This window comes from Diabrotica undecimpunctata, chromosome 4 (genome assembly GCF_040954645.1).
Source record: "Diabrotica undecimpunctata isolate CICGRU chromosome 4, icDiaUnde3, whole genome shotgun sequence".
NCBI lineage: Eukaryota > Metazoa > Arthropoda > Insecta > Coleoptera > Chrysomelidae > Diabrotica > Diabrotica undecimpunctata.
Window position 1 is genome coordinate 105,452,436 of NC_092806.1, and position 24,379 is coordinate 105,476,814.

Here is a 24,379-nt window from a genome sequence, read left to right on the forward strand (position 1 = left end):
TAACGGAACCTACTAGAATTACGAATGTTAGTGAAACCTTAATTGATAATGTTCTTGTTAATAATGATCTGGTTAGTTGTTTTGTTCATTCAACTCCCAAGTTGAATGATTATTTAATAAAATCGGTCAGTTTTAGTAATAGTTTTCAAAATTTTAATGCCTCTAGTAAACTTTACAGATGTCTTAAAGAGGAAAAAATATATCAAATCTAAATGAATTTACTCTCTTGTGATTGGGAATTAGATTGTACTGATGTCAATACTATTTACAATGAAATTTTATCAAACAGTCAGTCTGTCATAAATAAAATAGCACCTATTCAAACATGTCAGATCAAAAGTAACATACCATGGTTTGATAATGAAGTTAATAGTAAAATTAAAATTAGGGAAAAATTATACAAAGGTTTTAAAACTGCTAACATAAGTGACAGAAATGCCAAATGGGAGGATTTTAAATAAGCAAGAAATGTGGTAGTTAATATGTCAAAAGCAAAAAAAGAACAATATTATTTTGATAAAATCCATAGGTATAAAAATAACTCTAGATTTATGTGGAAAACACAAAAACACTAATTAACAATAATTGTCAAAAATTCCCTTATCGCATTGAATTTAAGGTTCAGAATCAATTATGCATCCTGAGTGACAAAGTTGAAATGGTGCGTCAGTTTGTTGAGTATTTCGTCTCTAGTGTTCAGCAAATTGTTGAAACTATCGACGAAGAATTATGGAGTTATAATAATCCGAATTTTTATCCTAGTATACATGAATTTCGGTTACTGTCACTGAGTGACTTGGTAGTCATAGTTAACATTAATGAAATACTAAACTCCAAAATATTAAAAGAGTTTTTTGTAACTTGTGGTTACATTACCTTAAATTTTATAAATACTTCTATTAAATCATCAAAAATTCCAGATATATTAAAAATCAGTACAGTTGTTCCAATACCAAAAGTTAATAATACTATTAAGGCGGATGAATTTATATGACCTATAAATATACTTCCGTCCATTGAGAAATTATTAGAATTAGTAGTATATGATCAAGTCATGGATCACATTGATAAAAATGAAATCTTAATGAATACTCAGTCAGGTTTTCGTAAAAAGTATTCATGCGAAACTGCACTGCAACTTTCACTTTGTAAAGTCAGGTCTTAATTGGACAATGATATAATTATTTACTAGTAGTATTGGCTATGGTATTGGAGGAAATGTTCTTGAATGGTTTAAAGATTACTTATTGGATAGAAAGCAACAAGTGAGGATTGATGATATTACTTCTTCTGCAATTAGTGTTAATATTGGGGTACCTCAAAGTAGTATCTTAGGACCCCTTTTGTTCATATTGTACTTAAATGATATAAACTTGTTTGTTAAATGTGATTTCTTTAATTTGTATGCAGATGACACCCTACTTGCATGTTTTGATTCAAACTTAGAAAATGCTGTATCTTAAATGAATTCAGCATTGCAGTCTGTTAATAAATATTTAAAGATCAACAAACTAAAGTTAAATGTGTTAAAGACAAAGGTTATGATAATAACAACTAAATACAAATACTCAAATATTGATATAAATACTATTAATCTTCAAATTGGCAATGACAAAATAGAAATCATCACAATAATTAAGTACCTTGGTTTTCAATTGAATAATTTATTGTCTTTTAATGACTATTTTAATTACATATTAAAAAAGATTTCTAAAAAGTTATACTTTTTTTCAAGAATATCTAAAAATTTGTCAACTTCAACTAAAATTACAGTTTTTAATGCAATTATTCAACCTCACATCGATTTTTGCTCGTCAGTTATTTTTCTCTTCAATTTAAATCAATCGGCCCAGTTGCAAAAATTACAACATCGTGGAATGAGAATCATTCTTGGTGGAATCAGATATACACCTATAGCAACAATGCTTCGCATGCTGCAGTGGGTTTTAGTTCAACAAAGGGTCTGTTACCTTAAAATGGTGTTTATTTATAAAATTCCAAATAATTTGGCCCCTGTTTACTTTTGTGAGTTTATTACACGGAATTGTGATATTCACAATAGGGAACTTGCACATTTTTTTTTATTATATAATAACGTTCAGTTTCATTTAACAATAAGATTTCCAAAATTTCACGCCTCAAAAACTCATAATGACTTAGCAATTCAAATTTAAAATCTTCCCTGTATAAAAATCATTTCAAACGATCGAAAAAGCGCGCGAACCCTTGTGACGTCACTTAGTGGTATTGTCTGTATGTCAGGCATATGTCAGGTCTCCTGTCTTGTATAAAAGCATTATAAAAGTATAAACTATTTTGTTTATATTGGTGTTTGATACAGTTTTTGAAGAGAGAGTGTTGAATTTTGTGTTTTTACTATGGAAAGTAAAAGTAAATACTACAAGTGTTGTTTAGTACCATTGTGTAAAAGTACAACCATTAAAACCCCCAACAAAATATTTATTAGATTACCAGTCGATAAAAAACGGCGTTTAAACTGGTTACGTGCCTGTCGAAGGGATATTTCAGTTACTGCTCAAGCTCTTCATGTATGTGAAGATCATTTTAATGTAAGTATTTAATATCTGTTGTCTGCTTAATAGTTTTTTTTAAACAAATAATCATGTGTTTTTTTGATAGAACTCTTGGTATCTCTATTTGGTAGATGTACATTACATATTGAATAATATTTACCTAGACAGTATTTTTCTAGAACTGTTTTTACTGTAAAATTAAAATAAGGTAATCATAATAATAAAGTTTTATGTTCATAACCTAAAATAAATACTTAATGTATAAAAATAGGTATTCGAAAATCACATAAACTATTCGAACTTTTTCATGTTATCTACCTACAATATATATATATATATATATATATATATATATATATATATATATATATATATATATATATATATATATATATATATATAGGTATATATAATATAAAAGATAAAAATAATAATTTAATATAATATAATATTCTGTTTCAGTTGGAAAATGATATGGAAAACTATATTAAATTCAAACTTATGGGTGGCCAAAAGAGGATGAAATTAAATGTTGTCCCTCACATATTTAATTGTCAACCAGATAGGAAAAGGGCACATTCTCATTATCCTAGAATAACAGCACTTAAGAGGGTTAAACATCAATTAATTGAGGATGCAGTTGCTTCAACTTCTTCACAGTCTTCAGAATGTTTTGGGAGTACTCTGCAAAATGATATAGACACTCTAAATATTGATAGTGTCATTGAAACCAATCAAAAAAGTGATATTTCAACTCAGACTCACATAAAATTCAGGAGTAAAAGTGTACAATGCAAGTTAGATTGTGGTGATTCTGTTAGTAATTTATCATTAAACATAGTTTTTAGTAGAGATATTGGGACATCACCACTGAAACTCAATGTACCAACCTTTTGTCCACAAAACGAATTTGGATCTGATACCTCTAAAACTGAGTCTGAAAGTGAAGAATCTGTTTATAGTAGTTATAGTGCTGGTTGTGTAAGTGATCATCAATCATATGATGAGGAAGTGCAGGATATTGAAAATCAATTTAAAAACTTGACATTAAAGTGTACCCTAATGAAGATGGAAAAGAGACCCAGGATATATCTAGGATTACCTGAATATGCATATTATACTTTTCAGTTATTACAAAATTATTGTAAGTTACCAAATTGGAATATTTTTTTAACTTTAAAAAAAATTAGAACAGGGCATTCATTTACACTACTAGGGGATGATTTTGGTATAAGTGAGAGTTATGCATCAAGAATTTTTTCAAAATCATTACCAATCATTAGTAAATATGTAAGAAAGCTTATACTGACACCCAACATTAACAGCATAAAATCAAATTTACCAATAGCTTTTCGAGCTCGATACAGTGATGTATTATGTATTATTGATTGTTTAGAGATTGAAATAGAAAAACCTTTAGATTCTATTAAACAATCTTTAACTTGGTCAGAGTATAAGAAGTGTAATACACTAAAATATTTAATATCTTGTACTCCTGATGGCATTATTAATTTCATTTCTAATGCTTTTGGTGGTCGAACATCTGATGCAGTTATTATAGAGAACAGTGGGTTTTTGTGTATGCTTCCTCCCAAGGTGTCTATCATGGCAGATAGGGGTTTTAAACATATAGAACATTTATTGGTTGCTAAAGGGTGCAAATTAATTAGACCACCAAGTGTCTCTTCAAACACAAAATTAAGTCCAATTGAAGTGATATAAACCAAGCGCATTGCCAGTTTAAGGATTCATGTTGAAAGAGTCATACGCAGATTAAGAGAATTTGCATTCTTGGCTCCCCATGCATGTGTTGACAATAAGTTGATACCTTATATGGACCATCTAATAAAAATAGCTTGTGGGCTAGTAAATTTGCAGTCTGGTCTAATTTTAGGAAAGTAATGCTTTAAAAACTTCATTGTGTATGTTTTACTTTCATCTAGGAAACTAGGTACTGTTTGTTCCCAGTATGTCATATTTTATTAGTTTATATATTCAGCTTTGTACTTGGTCACTGTAAATTTTAGAAAACTAACTACTTAAATTGTATTTTCCAATAAAGATGGGTATAGAAATTAAAATACCTTAGAGTTTAAATATTTGACTTACATTTTTTATTGTTTGTAATGATTTACACTGATTTTGATTTATGTTATAATGTAGATAAACCTATACATATAATAAACCTATATTTTTTCCTTTATATACAATGCAGTTTACATTACTATTTAAAATGTGTACAATAGATACATAATAAATAACAAACAATTTATTTTCTACTTGAGTTCAATATAAGTCCTCATAAGTACCTATATGAGGACAAATATTGTGACTCCATATTAACTGCTTAGTTAATTTGTAAGTCAGTCTAATTTCAGGATAACATCTCTTTAAAAATAGCAAGAAATATTTAAAAAAAAAATTTAAAAACAGTTTATTAAACTTAAACTTCATATTGTATTTTTGACTTTATTTCTTTGTATGCAACATGTCACATTTTATTAGTACATCCTATATTAAGCTTTGTAGTCACATGTATTAGGTACTGTATATTTTCGAAAAAACTAATATTGTATTTTGTAATAAATATTAATATAGAAATCAAAACCGTTTACAATTTAAACATTTTGAAGTGAATATTTTTTATCGCTCTGTATGATGTTTTGCATGGGTCTAAAATTCTATTTAGCGTGACTCGAAAAATCAAGACTTGTTAATCTTGCAGTATACTGTAATATACATAATATACATACATGTATACTTATAATTTTACATAATATATATTTTCTATTAACTCTTGAACGACTTGAAAGATTTGGCTAATTTTGATTTTAAAGTATTTGTACAAGATATACTTATATAATAAAATTATATAAACTTTTTTAGATTTTAAAGAACTTAAGATTTTTTAAATTATAAAGAACTTAAATGTATATTGTTATTATAACACATTAAAAAATCAATAATAAGCGGATATAAAATTTCATTAACATACATTATAGTAATAACACGCTATAAAAAGTATTCACTTCAGTCAAGTGTCACACTCTTTTTTTGCTGTTTTGTTATAATTTACAGTGATGTTGACTTATGTTTTAGAAATAATGTAGATAATTAAACAAAACCTTTAATAAAGATTTTTCAAACTGAACCTGTAATATGTTTTCCCTAATACTCATACAATAAAGATTACAATACATTACCAAGCCTTATAATTATTTTTATTATATAAAGAGTACAGTATAATCAACAAAAAATAGTATATAACAATAAATACATTGAACAAATATTGGATTCAGCCTATAAAACAAATGCAGCTGTAGACATGTGTTTCTGTCTCCTAGTCAGTACGACAAAGTTACCTTACAGATGTTGGTAAATGTAGCGAATAAGATTATTCAGAAAAAAGTGTACAAAGAAATACTGATGGAAAAAGTAAAGAAGTGACACAACGACCAACTGTTAATTTGTGATTTTTCTCTGAATTGCTGATATGGTTGTTAATTAAATTCAAATATTACAGCTATAACTGCCTGAAGGACAAACTGTTACCCAAGGATAGAAATAATAATTTTATTTTCTATCTCCCCATCATCTTTGGCTCAACGATCCTCTGTGGATTGCTTGCTCTAAGAGTCATTGCCGTTCTGTTCGGTTTCTGGTGACGTGTTGCCATCTACTGATCTCTAATATCCCTAAATCGGTCTCAACTCCATCTAACCACCTAATGTGTGGTCAGCCTCTGCTTCTTATTTTTTATCTACAGATTTTAATAAACGGGGAAAAATATTATGCATCCAAAAACTTTCAGCAGCTGTCATCAAACTCTCCAAATGATTTTCATCATAGTCCACCCATGTATAATTGAAATTAGAATTATTTTCAAATTCCGGATCAGCAACACAAAATAAACACTTTTTTTTAGCAAACATAAACATTTGAAGTTGAACTTGTGCATTATATTTAGCAGTTATTTTATTGTCCTTTGTTAAATAATTAGCTACAGTTTTATTAGTCTGAGGACATTTTATTTCCACAATATATTCCTCACATATGGCATCAGGTGAAGCGCCAAAAATTGGAAATTTGGGGTTTAACTGTAAGCCAATACGGTTTAATTTTATTTGAAATACTTTTTGCACACATTTTATCATACTTTCTTCCAACTGTTTACCCCTATTCATTGCAGAAGTTGCTTTAAATTTTGAGACCCCAAGTATTTGTTCAACAAATGCCCCATCGCATTTTTTACAGTGAGCTGCATCATAAAGTTTTGATGCTGTTATTCTGCCATATCGTAACTCGAACCATAAACTGCTATCGGACTGTGTGCTAGTTTTGATGGCAGCTTCTGAGCATATGTGCTCACTCATACTATTTGAACAAAATTCAACAAACTCACTATATGTGGTCTGTTCTGTAGAAATAAATTTTAACAGCAGCTGGAATATCCCTATTTTTTTTATATTATCATCTTTAAAATGTTGCAATAACTGGCTCTCAGACTGGTTTTTAATGCCCATGTCTATTACTTCTTGAAGGAACTGGTTACTATCTTCATCTGAGCTTAACTCCTCTGGGGCCCCAAAGTCTTTAAGTGTTAAATATTTTATACTTGTACCAACTTTTGATAGTTTACTTTTGGCCCAATAGCAAGTCACTTCTGTTTTTGACGGTTCTTCACTTCTTCTGTGCAACCACATCAGAAAAGCTATTTGATGCTTGCACCCACCTATAACATAAGTTTTGAAATTTAGAAATTGTCCATATATTTTTAGAGAAGCAAAACTACTATCGAATGTAAGTAAAATATATATATATATATATATATATATATATATATATATATATATATATATATATATATATATATATATATATATATATATATATATATATATATTTTAACTAAAATGTCATTTCAAGATTATTGTGATATTTATTTTAAAAACCAAGAACAAAATTATTATAAAGGCTGTATATTTAGATACTACCTATCAGAATTAAAATGGGCTAAAATAAATTTCCATGAAAGAGTGTTTATTCCTTCATATTTACTGCAAAATGCAGTATAAAATTTAGCTCAGCTGATGTTTGTCTCAGATCAGAATTTTTTATGTTTCAAGAATGCTCTTAATTCAAAATATTCAAAATACATATCTGTTTATAAAAATACCTACTTACCTAATGAAGCAGCACAATCATAACACTTTAGATCAAGTACTTCCTCGGTTTCTTCATTAATTTCACAACTTACAGCATACTGTTTTTTCTTAACATTATGTTCAGGTGTTATTTTTGCCCCTACAGTACAGATCATGTTATTTCTTTTTACTTGAACCCATCCTACAGCTGCATCTCCATATGATTCTCTGCCAGATCTAAATGCAAACGATGAATAAGTTAATTTGATTAAATTTCAGTACAATAGCATAACCATATAATATTGACACTACTTAATATAAAGTACTAAGTTTTATCATTAAATACTTATTATGAGAATAATAATCACAATAAAATTAATGTAATAGGAGTATATGTACTTACTTATCTGCTTTAACTCCCCGAAAAACTTCCCCTTTCTCCCAGGGAAAAATTTTCACCGTTTTGAAAATATGTGGCTACCATAAACATATTTACAATGGGCAAGTTATCAGACTGGCCTTTGGAAAAACCCTCTTCGGTCATTTTAAAAAAAATATCTGAACAAAAACACTCAAATATTATTAAATATATAGTTCACAGCAACTATCTAAAGATTTATAAAACTGAAATACACCATAAAATTACTATAACAAGTAAACGAATGTCAAACGTAATGAATTAATAGCGCCAATCTTTGAACATTCTGACTATATGACGTCACGACCAATGAGGACGCGTTTTGGAGTGGCTGCTATAATTTGAATTTTCTCTCGATTTTAATCGTTTTTAGGGGCCAAACTAAAGACAAAAACAACTTTTTTTTGTTTGATATATATTTTAAATTATGTTTTGTTATGATTTAAGGCATTTTTTTCGAATTTAAAATTTTATGCAAGTTCCCTATTACCCTACGCGAGGTAAGTGCAATTTACACATTGTGACAACAAAAAGGCCGGCTTCAAGAAACTCTTTCTCGTTTAAGGGTTTTGATCTTTTTAATAAGCTTCCTCAAATAGTTAAAAGTTGTTCATCTCTACAAATGTTTAAAAGCAAATTAATGGACCATATTAAAAGCAAGAATAGTTAGGTAGTTGTTTTGTAGTTATGTTTTATGTTATATAGGTATTATTGTTTTATATTTTTTAATAAGTGTAGGTACTATATTTTAAGTGTAATTGTTATTTTTATCTTATGTATTAATGTTATAAATTGATTAACTTTGTACGTATTAGGGCTTTCCCTATTTTTGAATAAATAAACTTCTTCTCTTACAACAGGCTCGGGGGCACGATTTTCATGTTACCTTTGATTGGTGGACAGTAGGGCCAGAGATAAATATTGAACTTAGTCGAACTAGTCTGAACGTCAACCACTGAGATGCCAAACTTCTGAATGATCTAATTATCATTAGAGAGAATATTGTTTTTCTTCCACTTTACCTAAAACTTGGTTAAATAAAGCAATTCGTTGAGATATTTAACAGAGATCAACATACAGGTTTCACCCTTCCAACTTTGTCATTTGAGAAGATCAAAGCAGGTTTGTTTGATAGTTTTTTTTTTTAATTTTTTTTAAACAAACTGTAACAATCAATTTTTTCGGCCCGAATAAATTTAATTGTTTAAATAATTCTAAACAAAATAGGTATTTTGTAATTTTTCGTTAAAGTTGATCGTTTTTGAATTTTAAATAAATTAAAACTAAAAAAATCGCAAAATTTCGATTTTTAAGGCTCAAAAACACAAGTAAAAAATAATTCACCACGGACCTAAATTCGAGTTCAAACCTTGTTTCCTGATAAGTATTTTGTGCTTATTTAATTTTAAAACATTATTTTCTAATTGTTAACCTTCCGCAGATAACGTGAAAAAATTTTAAATTTTTGATAACGTCGGTCTAACTTTTTCTAAAATAAAAAAAATAGACATTTAGCTGTAGGTGACTAATATATCATTGTAATAATATAATTGTGTACCTTATTCTCTATACACATATTATGAAATTTATAATGTTTTTTGTTATTTTAACAATTTTAAGGGGGTATTAAAAAAGTGTCATTTTTATGAACAGGCTTTTAATAAAATCAAAATATTTCTAACAAAAAAAATTCTGGTTCCACTAAAAGCATAAAACAGTTAGTTGGATGTTAATAAATAGGAAAAATAAAAAATTTACTCTCGAAATTCATACAGATTATTGGAACTATTCCAAATTTTGAGCATCATGATTTTCAAAACAATTCCTACATAATCCCGTCAGATGTTCTAGACACAAAACTTTTTTACAGTTTGTGCAAGAATATCTTGTTTTTTGACTTTTTTTAGTGCTTCAGTAAGTACATCGTCCATGAGTTTGATTTTGGGAAGCAACATTCTCAGTTTCTATTCCACATATTTTAGAAAGACGCAAACGGATTATCCTGGGAATGTTTTGATGTGCTCGTCGACGAATATGTGGGTCAAGTAATTGAAATCCTAAATTTTCTAGGAATTTTCTTGTATCGATTTTTGTTTGGGTATTCGAGGTGTAAATGACGTAGCTATTTATTCCAGCAACGTTCATGGCACTATAAAAAAATGAACATTGGCCAACTACGAGTTGCACGAGCGCAATTGTAGGCTTCGCACATTTTCTCATTACCGTCGACACCTTCTTATTCAACGTCAACAGCATAATTCAGTCAACAGGACATTTCTTTTTTGTTTTGGAGAATACGAAACGAGCAAACACTTAAAGTTAACATATTGGATTTTTCTGGTCTTGCTGATAACATTTGAGGAGGTATCTCACGTTTATTTTAACGTAATGTCCAAACTCTAGTAAGACAGTGTTGCCTTCGTATCTCAAGTTATCAAGCATGACATTTCTATTTGATCCCAAGATAGGTGAGCAAAGACGAGGCACTAATGCCAAATTCGAATCATCCCGTTGAAAAATTTTTACATAAACTTCCTGTTCCAGAAATGAACATATCATTTTAAAATATAAAATAAAAATATAGTTCTTTACTCTTTTAGATGAAACAGGACTGAAGAAAGAAAAGGATTACACACGCCGGAGAGCAACCGGAAGAAAGAATAATGGTTTCTCGTCCCTAGAAGAAAGATTGCACAAGTTGACCTTCGTTCAAGATTAGACACGTGTGTTTTGTGAAAAGTGCGTTATGTGCTGGTAAGCGACAGCGGTAATTAAATTGGATACTTGAAAAACATTTGGTGAGGTTAAAACTCTTTCTATATATTTCTATAATCACTGCATGCACATAATTTATATTGGTAGATATTTGTCTCGACTTTTATTTGTTTATTAATATTTACATTAACTAATGGCTTTGATTTGACATCAGATCTTTCTTCTCAATATCGCTAAAGATAGCTGACAATTGTTTATTATACAGATTGTCTCACAGCCCGCTCTCACGAATAATATTTGTTTATCACTCTAGTAAAAATACTCTATTAAAATTAAAATCGCGTCTTAGTTGAAAAAGACATTTACACTAAACAAAATCATTCACTCTTATTTCTCGCTCAGCATATATTTGCAAATAAATTCACTTTAAATAAAAAATGGAAGCTTTAAAGAAAAAGCGCAAATCACTTAAAGCATCAATTACACGTATCTCAGAATGGTTTATAGCCAATAAAGATACAGAAAACGAAATACTTGATTTTGAAAATAGGAAAGAAAAACTTTTTAATTTTTTCACACAATATGAACAAACTCAATTAGAAATCGAACAGACTGATGATAGCGACCAACAATCAGCTGATCGAGCAAATGTTGAAGAAAAATACTTCAACACACTCAAAGGTTTACAAAGAAAAATAATAGAATTAAATTTAACAGAAAATAAAGTACCTAGCTCAAATAATAATGCTGTTTCCAGTGCGAGGCTGCCTGAAATTAGCATGAAAACCTTTACCGGCAATTTCTCAGAATTCAATGAATTTTTTCAACTATTTGAAACTCTGATCACAAACAATTCAAGTTTAAATAATGTACAAAAGTTTATATATTTAAAATCCTTCCTCAAAGGAGAACCTTTAAACTTAATTAGCAGTATCGAAGTAGTAGATGCAAATTTTGCTATCGCTATAAAAACCCTAAAAGAAAGATATGATGACAAATCACGAGTGATTAGTACTCTTATAAAAAGGCTGTTAAAGTCTCAATCTCTAGTTAAATGCACTCCTCAGGTACTAAGAGATTTTCTTGTACACACGAAGCAAACGCTTCAAGCTCTTAGTAATCTCGAAGTTCCAATTGAACATTGGGACCTCCTTTTAATAGAAATATTTTTAGAAAAAATAGATTTTGCTTCTCACAAGGCTTTTGAATATGAAGTAGGTTCTAAGAATGTTCCAACACTCAAACAATTTTTTGAATTTCTAGAAAAAAGATGTGATGTTTTAGAGAAACTTAATTACACTGAAACTCAGTCAAAGTTTAATAATAAAGTCACTCAAAAAACTGCTCATATTTCCACTATAAATAATAATAAATTTAGCTATGAAAATTGCATATTTTGTAAACAAACTGGTCATAAAATATATCAGTGTAACTTATTTAAAGACACAAATTCTCGAGAAAGGTTTAATTTTGTAAAGCAAGCACAGCTTTGCAGAAACTGTTTTGGCACTAAGCATTTTACTGATAAATGCATCTCTAAATACACATGTAAAATTTGCAATAAAAAGCACAATACACTTCTGCATGAAGAAAATAATTTTTCTCACACTCATCAAAATAATTTATTCTCTCCCACTCGAAGCAATCAAAGTGCTTCAAATTCACATGATGGTAATCAAAGTCACGCCAATAGGCAACAATCACGCTTTAATGCACCACAAACCTCTCAATCCTCCGCAAGTATACAGGGTGATTCACAAACTCGCCATAGTGCACCACATATCTCTCAAAGTCATTTTCATGTTCCTCAAAGGAGTAATAATGCCCAAGTTACTCAAACAATTAATTCTCCACATTCATATAATGAATCACCAAACACTTCTACTCACTTAAGCACTCAGACAAATGAAAATTGTCTACTCTCAGACACGCAAAGTCAAAATTCATCTTGCATCTCTTCTCTCTCCACTTTCAATCCAAAAAACGAAGTTTTGCTAGCCACAGCGCTGGTAACAATTTACTCTAAAAGTGGACAACCTGTACACGCAAGATGTCTTCTCGATAATGGATCTCAATCGAGCTTTGCAACAAAGGATTTAGTAAATAAACTAAATTACTCTACCACTAATAAAAGATTACAAATTTCCACAATCTCTCAAAATTGTTCCATCTCAAATGAAATGGTAAACATTGAATTTTTTCCATATAAAAACAATGATATGAAATTTGAAGTATCATGTGCAGTTTTGGATAATATTACGTGTAAAATACCTCAGGTACCTCTAGATCGTAGCAAAATAAAAATACCAGATGGCATAAAGCTCAGTGATCCCTCTTACTCCTCCCCAGGGAGAATCGATCTCTTATTAGGTGCAGAAATTTACTGTGATCTATTAAAGGATGGTTTAATTCATATTGGAGCAGGTCTTCCAGTGCTTCAAAACACTCATTTAGGATATGTCATGTTCGGTAACTTATCTCCACAAGTTTCATCTAAGAAAAAGATGCACTCTCACTCAAACTGTAACTATTCACACTCGAATCATATTTCTTTATTTGTTCAATCTCACACTGAAGAAGAAAATATAAATAATCTTCTCCAAAGGTTTTGGGACATTGAAGAAGTTCCCGAAATAAAGCGTTTAAGTCCTGATGATGAAAAGGCTGAGAAAATATTTAAAGCCACAACACAAATCCTACCGAATGGACAGTTCCAAGTAGATTTACCCCTATGCACGCCTAATGAAAATAATAAATTGGGCGACTCTTTCCAAATGGCGCGAAGGCGATTTCTAAATTTGGAGAACAAATTCTCAAAAAATAATTCTCTTTACAAACAATATAAATCTTTTATAGATGAGTATGTTGAATTAGGACATGCAAAATATGTTCCGTTGTCTCTGCAGAATGTACACTCAGAAAACAAATATTTCTTGCCTCACCACAGTGTAGAAAAAGACACTTCTCTCACAACTCGTTTGCGCGTAGTTTTTGACGCATGACGCATGAAAACCACTTCTGGTTTTAGCCTTAATGATATTATGTTAAAGGGTTATACCACACAACCAGAACTATTTGACACTTTAGTCAACTTTAGACTCTTCAAGTATGTATTCACATCTGATATAAAAAAGATGTTTAGACAAATCAGAATAAACCCCAACCAAACTTTCTTATTAAATATTTTGTGGCGCAACTCTCCCTCGGAGCCGTTAAAATGTATACAATTGGAAACGGTTACCTATGGAACGAAACCAGCTACCTTCCTTAGCACACGATGTTTAATTGAACTCGCAAACATGCATAAGGAAGAATATCCTCTCGCTCATGATATGCTCATTAATTTTTGCTATATTGATGACATATTATATGGTACAAATAGTATTGAAACACTCACACTTGCGCATGAGCAAATCACTGCACTGCTACAAAAGGCAGGCATATCTCTTCACAAATGGTGTTCAAATTCACCACAATTTTTAGAAAATATTTCACAATTTTCAATTGACTCTACGTATGTTATATCTTCAGAAAATCATTCCAATAAAATATTAGGTCTTTGTTGGGACTCTAAATTAGATAGTTTCTCTATTTCAGTGCCAGAAATCGAAATAAAAGATTCCTACACTAAGAGACAAGTGCTCTCGATAATCGCAAGTTTTTTCGACCCCAAGGGATTAATTAATCCTGTAATAGTAACTGCAAAAATAATAATGCAAAAAATTTGGCTTTCAAAAATTCAGTGGAATGAAAGTTTAGACTCTACACTCTTAAATGAATGGTTAAATTTTCTCAAACATATTTCAGCACTAAAACATTTAAAAATTCACAGACCTTTTTTTATTGAAAATTATATATGTACTATACAAATACACGCATTTTCCGACGCTAGTGAAAAGGCATACGCCAGCTGCATATATATTAGAGTTACTTATAGCTCAAGGAATGTCTCTTCCACACTCATCACCTCTAAAAGTAGGGTAGCTCCAATAAAAACATTAACTTTACCTAAGTTAGAACTTATGGGTGCTGTTTTATGCAGCAAACTCACTAAAAGAATAGTTGAAATTCTAAATAATAAATTAACTCAAATAGACTCAATAAACTGCTGGACGGACTCAGAAATCGTACTTGCTTGGTTGGGCTCACATAGCTCGAGATGGTCACAGTTTGTTGCAAATAGAGTTTCTGAAATACAAGGAAACCCACAATTTAAGTGGCGATATATAAAGTCAAAACAAAACCCCGCAGATATTGCGTCAAGAGGCATGTCTGCTCCTGAACTTCTAAACTCAAAATTTTGGTTTCAAGGTCCCTCATTTCTACTTAATTATGACTTAGATTTAACTTCTTATGATTCAAAACCAAATGTAAGTAAAATACCTGAGGAAAAGAAAATAGTTCATCTAGCACAAGAAAGTCCAATAAGTTTCATTGAAAATTTATCTCTCAAATTTTCAAACTTCTCAAAACTACAACGCAGTATCACACTTATTCTCAGGTATATTCACAATTTCAAGTTTCCAAATGAAAAATATGTTGGACCCTTCTCTGTTTCAGAATTAAAAAATGCTGAAAATTTAATAATAAAACTTTTGCAAAAGGCACACTTTTTTCGAGAATTTTCTTGTCTTGAGAATAAGGAGATAATTTCAAATAGAACAATTTTAAAACTCAACCCATTCATAGATAATCAGCAAATGATTCGTGTAGGTGGTCGTCTAAGGTACTCAGACGTCCCATATGAACAGAAGTACCCATTACTTCTACCCTCTCATAATCACATAGTAAAATTAATGCTGCATAGAGAACATATAAGATTATGTCATGCAGGCCCTCAAAACACTCTTTCCAGTTTTCGTTTAAGATATTGGTGTCTAAATGGGCTCAAAGAAACTAAAAGGATAATTAATAAATGTCACGATTGTTTTAAATTTAAAGCAAAGACAGCCACACAGTTAATGGCTGATTTACCACGGGAACGTTCATGTTTCTCCCCTCCATTTACCAATGTTGGTCTAGACTTTGGTGGTCCATTTCTTATAAAAAGCTCCAATTTAAGAAAGGCTCCAAAAATAAAATCCTACATAGCGTTGTTTGTATGTATGGTTACTCGTGCAGTGCACATCGAATTAGTCACAGGTCTCTCTACCGAAAGTTTCTTACTTGCTTTAAAAAGATTCATCAGTAGGAGAGGCTGTCCACAAATTATCTACTCAGATAACGCCACTAATTTTCTAGGAGCTAGAAATCATTTGAGGGAAGTTGCACTATTTCTTAAACAAAAGGAAACCTCTGAGTCCATATTCAATTTTCTCTCCTCTTCTGAAATCCAATGGAAATTTATTGTAGCCCATTCTCCGCATCATGGTGGAATTTGGGAGGCAGCCATAAAAAGTGCCAAATATCACATTTTAAGGCTTTTAGGCAATACCACTTTAACTTTTGAAGCCTTTAGCACAGTTCTCGCACAAATAGAAGCAGTACTAAACTCACGCCCTCTTTGTGCTATGTCAAATGATCCAAATGACTTTAACACATTGTCTCCAGGACATTTCCTAATAGGAAAACCAATTACGTCATTTCCTGAAGAGATAGTGACGGAAATACCTGACAATAAATTAACAATTTGGCAAAACTACATGAAGATTCAGCAATCATTTGCCAAACGCTGGAAAATTGATTACCTTAATCAACTTCAGAATCGCCCCAAGTGGTTAACACCACAGAAGAATCTTGAAGTTAACGACTTAGTTCTATTAAAGGAAGATAAAGTTCCACCCCTACACTGGCCATTGGCAAGAATTGTTGAATTGTTTACTGGTAAGGACGATAAGGTCCGTAGTGTTAAAATAAAGACTAGAGATGGATATTTTAACAGACCCATTACAAAACTCTGTCCTCTTCCTGTGGACAAAGTAGAAAATTAAAATTTTAAATTTTGTCACATTTATATGTATTACTCTAGTTTAGGAATAGTTATTTCTTAAATTACATTTAAGTTAAGTTTGCTTACTTTCTCAAATCACTCTTTCTTTCGTTTTGAAGTAAATACTTCAACGCGGGCAGTCTATGTTCCAGAAATGAACATATCATTTTAAAATATAAAATAAAAATATAGTTCTTTACACTTTTCTTAGTGTAGAATAAGTAAAATAGTCACAGCCGACGTATTGGCACCACAGCCTCTTAAATAGTTTTCACACCTAAATACAAGAGGGGTAATCTTCACTTAAAGTTCGCATCAAGTAGTATTATTTTATCAGTTAGTTCTCACAGATCGCCCTTGAGGCATCGGATTTTAAATTCACTCTCAATTCACGTATAAAATATTTCTCTACGCCGAAATCGGGCATTTTTTCTCATAAATACGGTTTTCTCTTTTACGTGTGATAAAGAAAGAATTATTTGATACTGTATAGTCAGCTACGTCGTTTTGAACCTCTTTAATCTAAAAATAGTTAATTATAAGTCGATAAACTAAAGGTGATTTTATTTCTCTGGAGTTATATTTGCTCCCATTAACAATCCTTATCCTTCAACGGTCACTGAAGAACCAAACCTATGGAGATACATCCAGTCACAAGTCCTTTGAAGTAAGGCTTGGAATCAAAGGATTTCCAACTCTCGAATATAGGGAGCCAGTAACAAGGCCCCCTCACTTCCAAATTCGCAGTATAAAACATTTTGGCGTCTAATAAGGCATACAATTTTATTACGTAGCGATTCGGTTTTTTAGGCATATACATTTTGAAACGACACTTACCTCGAAATGCTTCGAGATTTTCGTTAATCGTGGTATGAGCTGACATAGTGTAATATTGGGACAAATTGGATACAAACTCATCGTAAATTTCCCTAACTGTAGCTAATTTGCCGACTTGTACTCTTTCTTGCCTGGTAGCTTTATCCTCGAAACGAATATGTTTAAAAAAAACTGAAATCGTATCCGGGACATGGTAGGACTGAATATGTCCATAGCCATTCCGTCTGTATTAAATAAATCTTCAGCGTTTCTCCGGTTGTTTTTACTAGCACCAGAAATATATAAAAGTCCCAATAATGCTTTTATTCCTAATAAATCAGTTGGTCTAAAAGAACGATTTTGCGAAATGCCATAGGATTGCATTTCTATAAATTTGTTGGTGTAAGTAACATTTTTTCCCAATATGTTTGGAGAGAAGAAGCATTCCCAAATTTCTAAAGCTTTATTTTTATGCCTTATATCTTACTTAGGTCCAGGTAAATGGGTGTAAATATTTTCAGCGCGTGTTTGAACATTCCGTGCTTATGCAGGATATTTTCGCCACCTGGTAATTTTATATTTACCTATAAGACAGGGTATTCTTGCAACTTGTTCGACTAACATTTCTTCAAGAATAAGTAAGTTTTGTCCATTTTTAAACTCCTCTTCCGAGTCTATATCCTCAATGATTTCTATAATATGGTCGTCTATCAAATTCACATCATCATCATCTGGTTCTGCCTCTAAATCAGTTAATACGTCCCAATGAAGCCACAACAGCCATTCTTGTTCCCTCTCGTAATTAATTTTAAACGTATGCCCTAAAATGTAATATAAATCAGTACTGTTAACAAAAATCAAACAAATCAGTCTTATCTCAAAATGTAACGGCAACTATAACGTCGGTTTGTGGAACCGAGTCGTATATAATATTCAAAATTCCTAGTAAATGATACACACTGACCAATTGCTAAACTACGACTAAATAGACACAGGTACGTTCGAAAAGTACTGTAAAGTGCAGATTAAAATAAAAATTAGTGGGGTTTACACTGCGAAAATTTAAATCAGTCGGTGCGAGAGACATAACGTTATCAGCGGAAGGTTAATGAAGTGCTTAGAACAGGACGGGCGCTCGGGCTGCGGCGTGCGTAATAGAAAGAAACAAGATCTATGAAACCAATTTTTGCTGGTTTAAATTATCGTGGTACAAATAAGCGACTGTCTTACCATACTCGCTTCATTGACAATTAAAAAATAATGTTATAGTAAACAAAAAAATAAGCCCTACTTTTCATCGGGAGCCCATAGAATAAGGCTTGAGGTTAAATTAAGATAACTGATGATATCAAAAATAATATTTTTTACTTGCGTTCTTGAGCCTTGAAAATCGTCATTTTGCGTTTTTTTCAGTTTTAAATTATTTATAACTCGAAAGCGATCATTTTTAGAAAAAACTTACAACAGACCTTTTTTGTTCATAATGATCCAAAAGATCTAAAAAAATTGATTGTTACAATTTGTTTAACAAAAAATTGCTTAAAAAAAATTAAAACAATTTTTCGCCTGGACGACCTCTTGAACCCTATTTTGGGGTATCTAATGAAAGTGATTATGCAAAAAAATCTTATGTGATTATTTTTTTTGTACAAAACCGAGCTTCTCGCTTTGTCTATAAATTCAGAATTTAAGAATATTATAATAAAAACTCATTAAGACTTTGACAAAAAAAAACAACGAACAAATTCCTCAGAACTTTCTAAACGTTTGCCGACAAATTATTTCTCTCAATATTATTATATATTTTATCATGCACGAAACATAATATTAATTGTCATATCAGGGAAATATGCGGTGGTATTACTACCTTGCGCATAGCACGAGTTTGTTTATTCAAAGAATTAGGAAATTGTCAATAGAGCCGGTGATAAATTACCTTCATAAAGTATTGTAGTGTGGACACGAGAGAAATATCCTCTCTAATGTTTCAGAAAAAGTCATTTTTCATGTAGAGGTCATTTCCGGACGATCGATAGCTTATTTATAATGAACTTTTAGTTTTAACCGACAGTCATATACCGAGTATCCCAACAAAGTTTATTCCTTGGAACTGCAACATATAGAATGACGGGAAAAAATCATGACTACGTCGACCAAGACAAATTTATATAAAACATTTTGGCGTTCCAAATATCACCGTTAGGAGGCTCATTCTTTTTCTTGTAGCGGCTATTCGTTTCGGGTATTGGCGACCATCATGGCAGTCTGTGTTTTGCACAATGCTCCTCTAAAATGATTTGTAATTGTGGTGTTGAACCATGTGCGTCGATTTTTCAGTGTGACCGAAGTATATATATTTTGGCTGCTTTTATTGTGGTTAACAGCTTTTTCCGTTTTGTATTGTTGTGAATTTATTAAAAGGTTCAATATTTATAACACTTATGGATTTAATTTATTTTTATTTATATTAACTTATCTGACAATAATTTATATATATATATATATATATATATATATATATATATATATATATATATATATATATATATATATATATATATATATATATATCCGTACGTAACAATTAAATTCGCGAGCGCGTCTTCAGAATTGACTGTCCCTTCCAAATAAAATGTCCTGTTATATATGCCATTGCCTTTACGCTAGAACCATCGAACAGCCTTCTCGACTAGCGGCGATATTATAACGGTAAGGCAAACGGGTATTTTTACATCGGCTCGACCGTTTCTGGAAGGTCCCTTCAGGTAAATAGAAGCCTCTCGTAAAATCTAAAACATAAACATGTGAATAAAAACATGTTTACAGGTTAAAACTATGACTCATATTTTTACGTAACATTGCCCCCTCTCAAAAGATGGTTCCTCCTGGAACCTTGTCGGGACTAGAACTGGAACGGTATGCTGGTATCGGCAACTGGACCCTCTTTTACAACTTCCAGTTGTATAAAAATGACAAGGGACGGTTTTCTCTACGTACCAGTAACTATGCGGATTGCAACAGACTAACACCTGGACTTCGGTGTCTTTAAAGATCTCCTCCACCATATTTCGGATAACCCTCCAATCTAATTGGCGGCACTCCAACTTTGGCATGGCTAACTTTTGCACGTCGGACTCTAGTACGTGCTCTCTCAGTTGAAGTAAGGCTTCCCATACATCTCGGTAGGTAGGTTGGTCACAGGCAGTGTCTTTTGTTACCAGGTAGAAAAGGTAACGTGATGCATCTTGGAGTTTCAAGGTTTTACCGGGAGCTGGCACCTGGCATTGAAGTTCTGCAACTCGACCAAACTTCCTTCGAAAGACGGATGTCAACCCTGGTGCGTCTTTGATACTGGCCGGGATGGTAAGGGCCAGCGAGTAGTCATCGGGGAGCGCGAGTAGATCTTGCTTTTCTTCAGTGGTAACACCATGTCTCGCTTTACCGGTACCTCCATAGGCACCCATGAATTCCTCAAACGTGAGGTCAGACACATCTTGGACTTGGTTTACTTCCACTTCTTCATCTACGTCGTGGTCACCTTCGAAAGACGCCAGCCGGTTATGGTGTACTATCATCGGCTTTCCCCTCGGAATCTTGCTTATTCGGTAGATGACATCGTTGATCTTCTCCATGATGAGGTATGGACCTTCCCAAAACTGCTGCAATTTGGGAGAACAACCTTTCCGCTTCTTGGGATTATACAGCCAGACTTTGTCGTTCTTCTTAAAGCAACCCTTTTCGGCTTGTGTATCCCACTTCTGACACCATTTGTTGTGAATTTATTAAAAGGTTCAATATTGATAACACTTATGGATTTAATTTATTTTTATTTATATTAACTTATCTGACAATAATTTATATATATCCGTACGTAACAATTAAATTCGCGAGCGCGTCTTCAGAATTCACTGTCCCTTCCAAATAAAATGGTCTGTTATATATGCCATTGCCTTTACGCTAGAACCATCGAACAGCCTTCTCGACTAGCGGCGAAATTATAACGGTAAGGCAAACGGGTGTTTTTACATCGGCTCGACCGTTTCTGGAAGGTCCCTTCAGGTAAATAGAAGCCTCTCGTAAAATCTAAAACATAAACATGTGAATAAAAACATGTTTACAGGTTAAAACTATGACTCATATTTTTACGTAACAGTATTATTAATAAAACGTCAGGATTAGTAACGCGGTCGGTATAAGATAGCTCTAGGACTCGACGATAAAGCCACATTTGTTATGAAATCTTTGTTTCTAAATAATCCATAAAAATAACCGATAATAATGGGCTTAGAGAATTACCCATTATAAGTCCTGCACTGTCAGTCCACTGTTTTTATGGATAATCTAAAAACAAGGATTTCCACCAGCAGAGAAAAAACCCAGTACCTTCTCCTCGATTATATATAGAGGCCAGATATCAACAAAAAAGCCAAACACATACAAAATAAAGGAATAACACCAGCTTTTAGAACAAACCACAACTTAGGCAAATATATTAACAACAACAAGAGCCAGAATAAAAAGTACTTACACAGTGGTGTATACAAACTTAAATGTGGCGACTGCCCAAAAACTTACATCGGTCAAACTGGAAGAACTTTTAACAAACAGATAGTAGAACACAAACTCAATTTCTTTACATCTAAAATAAAGGTCTTAAGCTATCTTTATTAGAATCTATTGAAATCAACAAATTAAAAAATACAGACCAACTTAAGATAATCAGTTCTCTCCTTCTCAACCTATTCAATTAAAAACTATACAGTGTAAACACATACCAAAAATAGTTCACTTGAGAAAAGCATTCTGCCGAAATAGCTGTACTGATATGAATTTATAATAAATTTTGTAAAAGTTTGATTCTAGATCTGTTCCACGAACATATCCATTAGATGAAATGGGAGCAGTAACAATAATTAAACTTTTATTTTTATATCTATTTTCAAGATTAAAATAGTAGTCACCAAGTTTATTAAACAAGTTAACCATATTTAAATTTTTATTTTTTATCTTTTTTAAAGTTAAATTCTTTAAATATTGAAAGACAAATGCCCAATAAAAACCCAATATTATTACTCGGCGTATTATCATCCTTGGTGTTACGACCCGTGTCGGGTTTTGACCTCTTTTAAAATATTCATTTAATATCCTCTCCTCTTCATCACATGTATTCATCAATTGACCTGCACCGATCTCAAATCCACATCTTGTCCTGCATTCATCGCTTCCTTGGTCTACCTCTCCTACTGGTCTGTTCCATTATTACATTATTTTGTACAAAATTAACCTTTGTTGTCTCTCCGGGGCAATCTTTCTACTTGGTCAAGCTACGATAGTCTACTTAACTTTACAAACCTATTTCCTCCCCACCCATTAACTTTCGTTTACAGTTACTTCTAATTCGTAGAAGTCATTCCGTCTAAAGCCATTTTTGACTCGTATAGAACCTAGCATCAGTTTACTACTACCACGTGAAGAGGCATGTCAAAACCATATTGTGGTTGTTATCCCCTTGTTACATTCTTGTATTTATGTGCTTCCCCCGGAAGCCGTCCAGTGTAACCGGCACAAATCTTACCAGTTTCATCTGAAACTCAAAATACTGCAGTTAAAGGCCATGTTATAATTCTTCTCCAGTAATAGAAGCATAGTACGTCCCCTAAAATCTAGTTGCTCGCAGCTAGTATCCAAAGCAGATGGTTCATGATTCCCTACAATTTTGGGCAAATAGATCAGCGATTTTTATAAATAGGACGCGTAAATGCATTATTTGTATTGGACCATAAATTATGCACTTTCTCATAAGATTCTCTGAACCTTCCACATAATATAAGTATACCAAAGAAAGCACGACTAGATCAACTTCAATCCAATCCTTCATTTTTTCTCGTTCTTACTGTTATACGTAGCTATAAACTCAATAGCTCTCTTATCGGTATCATCAATCAGCCAATCCCGTCCACTGCTGGACATAGGCCTCCCTCAGTTCTTTCCAGTGTTCTCTACACTGGGCCGCTTGTAGCCAGTTTCCCGCTACTCTTTTTATGTCGTCGGTCCATCTAGTCGGTGGTCGTCCTCGGCTTCTTTTATAATTTCTGGGCCTCCATTCCATAATTCGTCTTGTCCATCGTCCATCTTGTGTTCTGGCTAAGTGTCCTGCCCAGTTCCACTTAAGTCTCGTGGTTCTTTCGATGACGTCTTGAACTCCTGATCTTTGCCTGATTTGTCGGTTTGTTATGTGGTCTCGGAGGCTCACATTCAGCATTGCACGTTCCATGGCTCGTTGTGTAACTCTTAGTTTATTCGCAGATTTCTGCGTGAGTGTTAAAGTCTCTGCTCCATAAGTTTGTATAGGCAAAACACATTGGTTATAAACTTTTCGCTTGAGACACATGGGAATTGAACTTTTTAGAATATGGCTTAGTTTGCCAAATGCTGCCCATGTCAGGCCTATTCGCCTCTGTATTTCATTTGTTTGATTGTCTCTGTTTATTTTGATCTCGTGTCCCAGATATTTGTAAGTGTCTGTTTGTTGTATGGTATTATTGTCGATAGTTATATTTCCACTCATTACGAGATTTGTCATAAGTTTAGTTTTCTCAAAGTTTATCTTTAATCCTGCTCTTTCAGACAGACTTTTAAGCGAATGTAGCATAGAAACCGTATCCTGTAAGTTATCTGCGATTAATACGACATCATCTGCAAACCTCAGATGATTTAATCTTTCTCCATCTATATTGATGCCCATATCTTGCCATTGGGTGTTCTTAAATATTGACTCTTATCGGTATACTCAAGAATTATTGAAATTACACTATCAGAAAAA

The 24,379-nt window shown here is 32.2% G+C and overlaps 2 protein-coding genes across 2 annotated transcripts in view; one reads left to right on the forward strand and one right to left on the reverse strand.

The window, feature by feature from the left end:
- Positions 1-24,379, reverse strand: part of LOC140439834 (protein O-mannosyl-transferase Tmtc3-like) — a 636,225-nt gene that overhangs the window by 401,654 nt on the left and 210,192 nt on the right. The window lies entirely within an intron of this gene.
- LOC140438025 (uncharacterized) lies at positions 2,379-5,501 on the forward strand. The gene is made up of 2 exons (XM_072527743.1): positions 2,379-2,570; positions 2,997-5,501. Exons 1-2 carry the CDS (start codon positions 2,379-2,381, stop codon positions 4,254-4,256), a joined length of 1,452 nt encoding a protein of 483 aa, XP_072383844.1. The 3' UTR covers positions 4,257-5,501.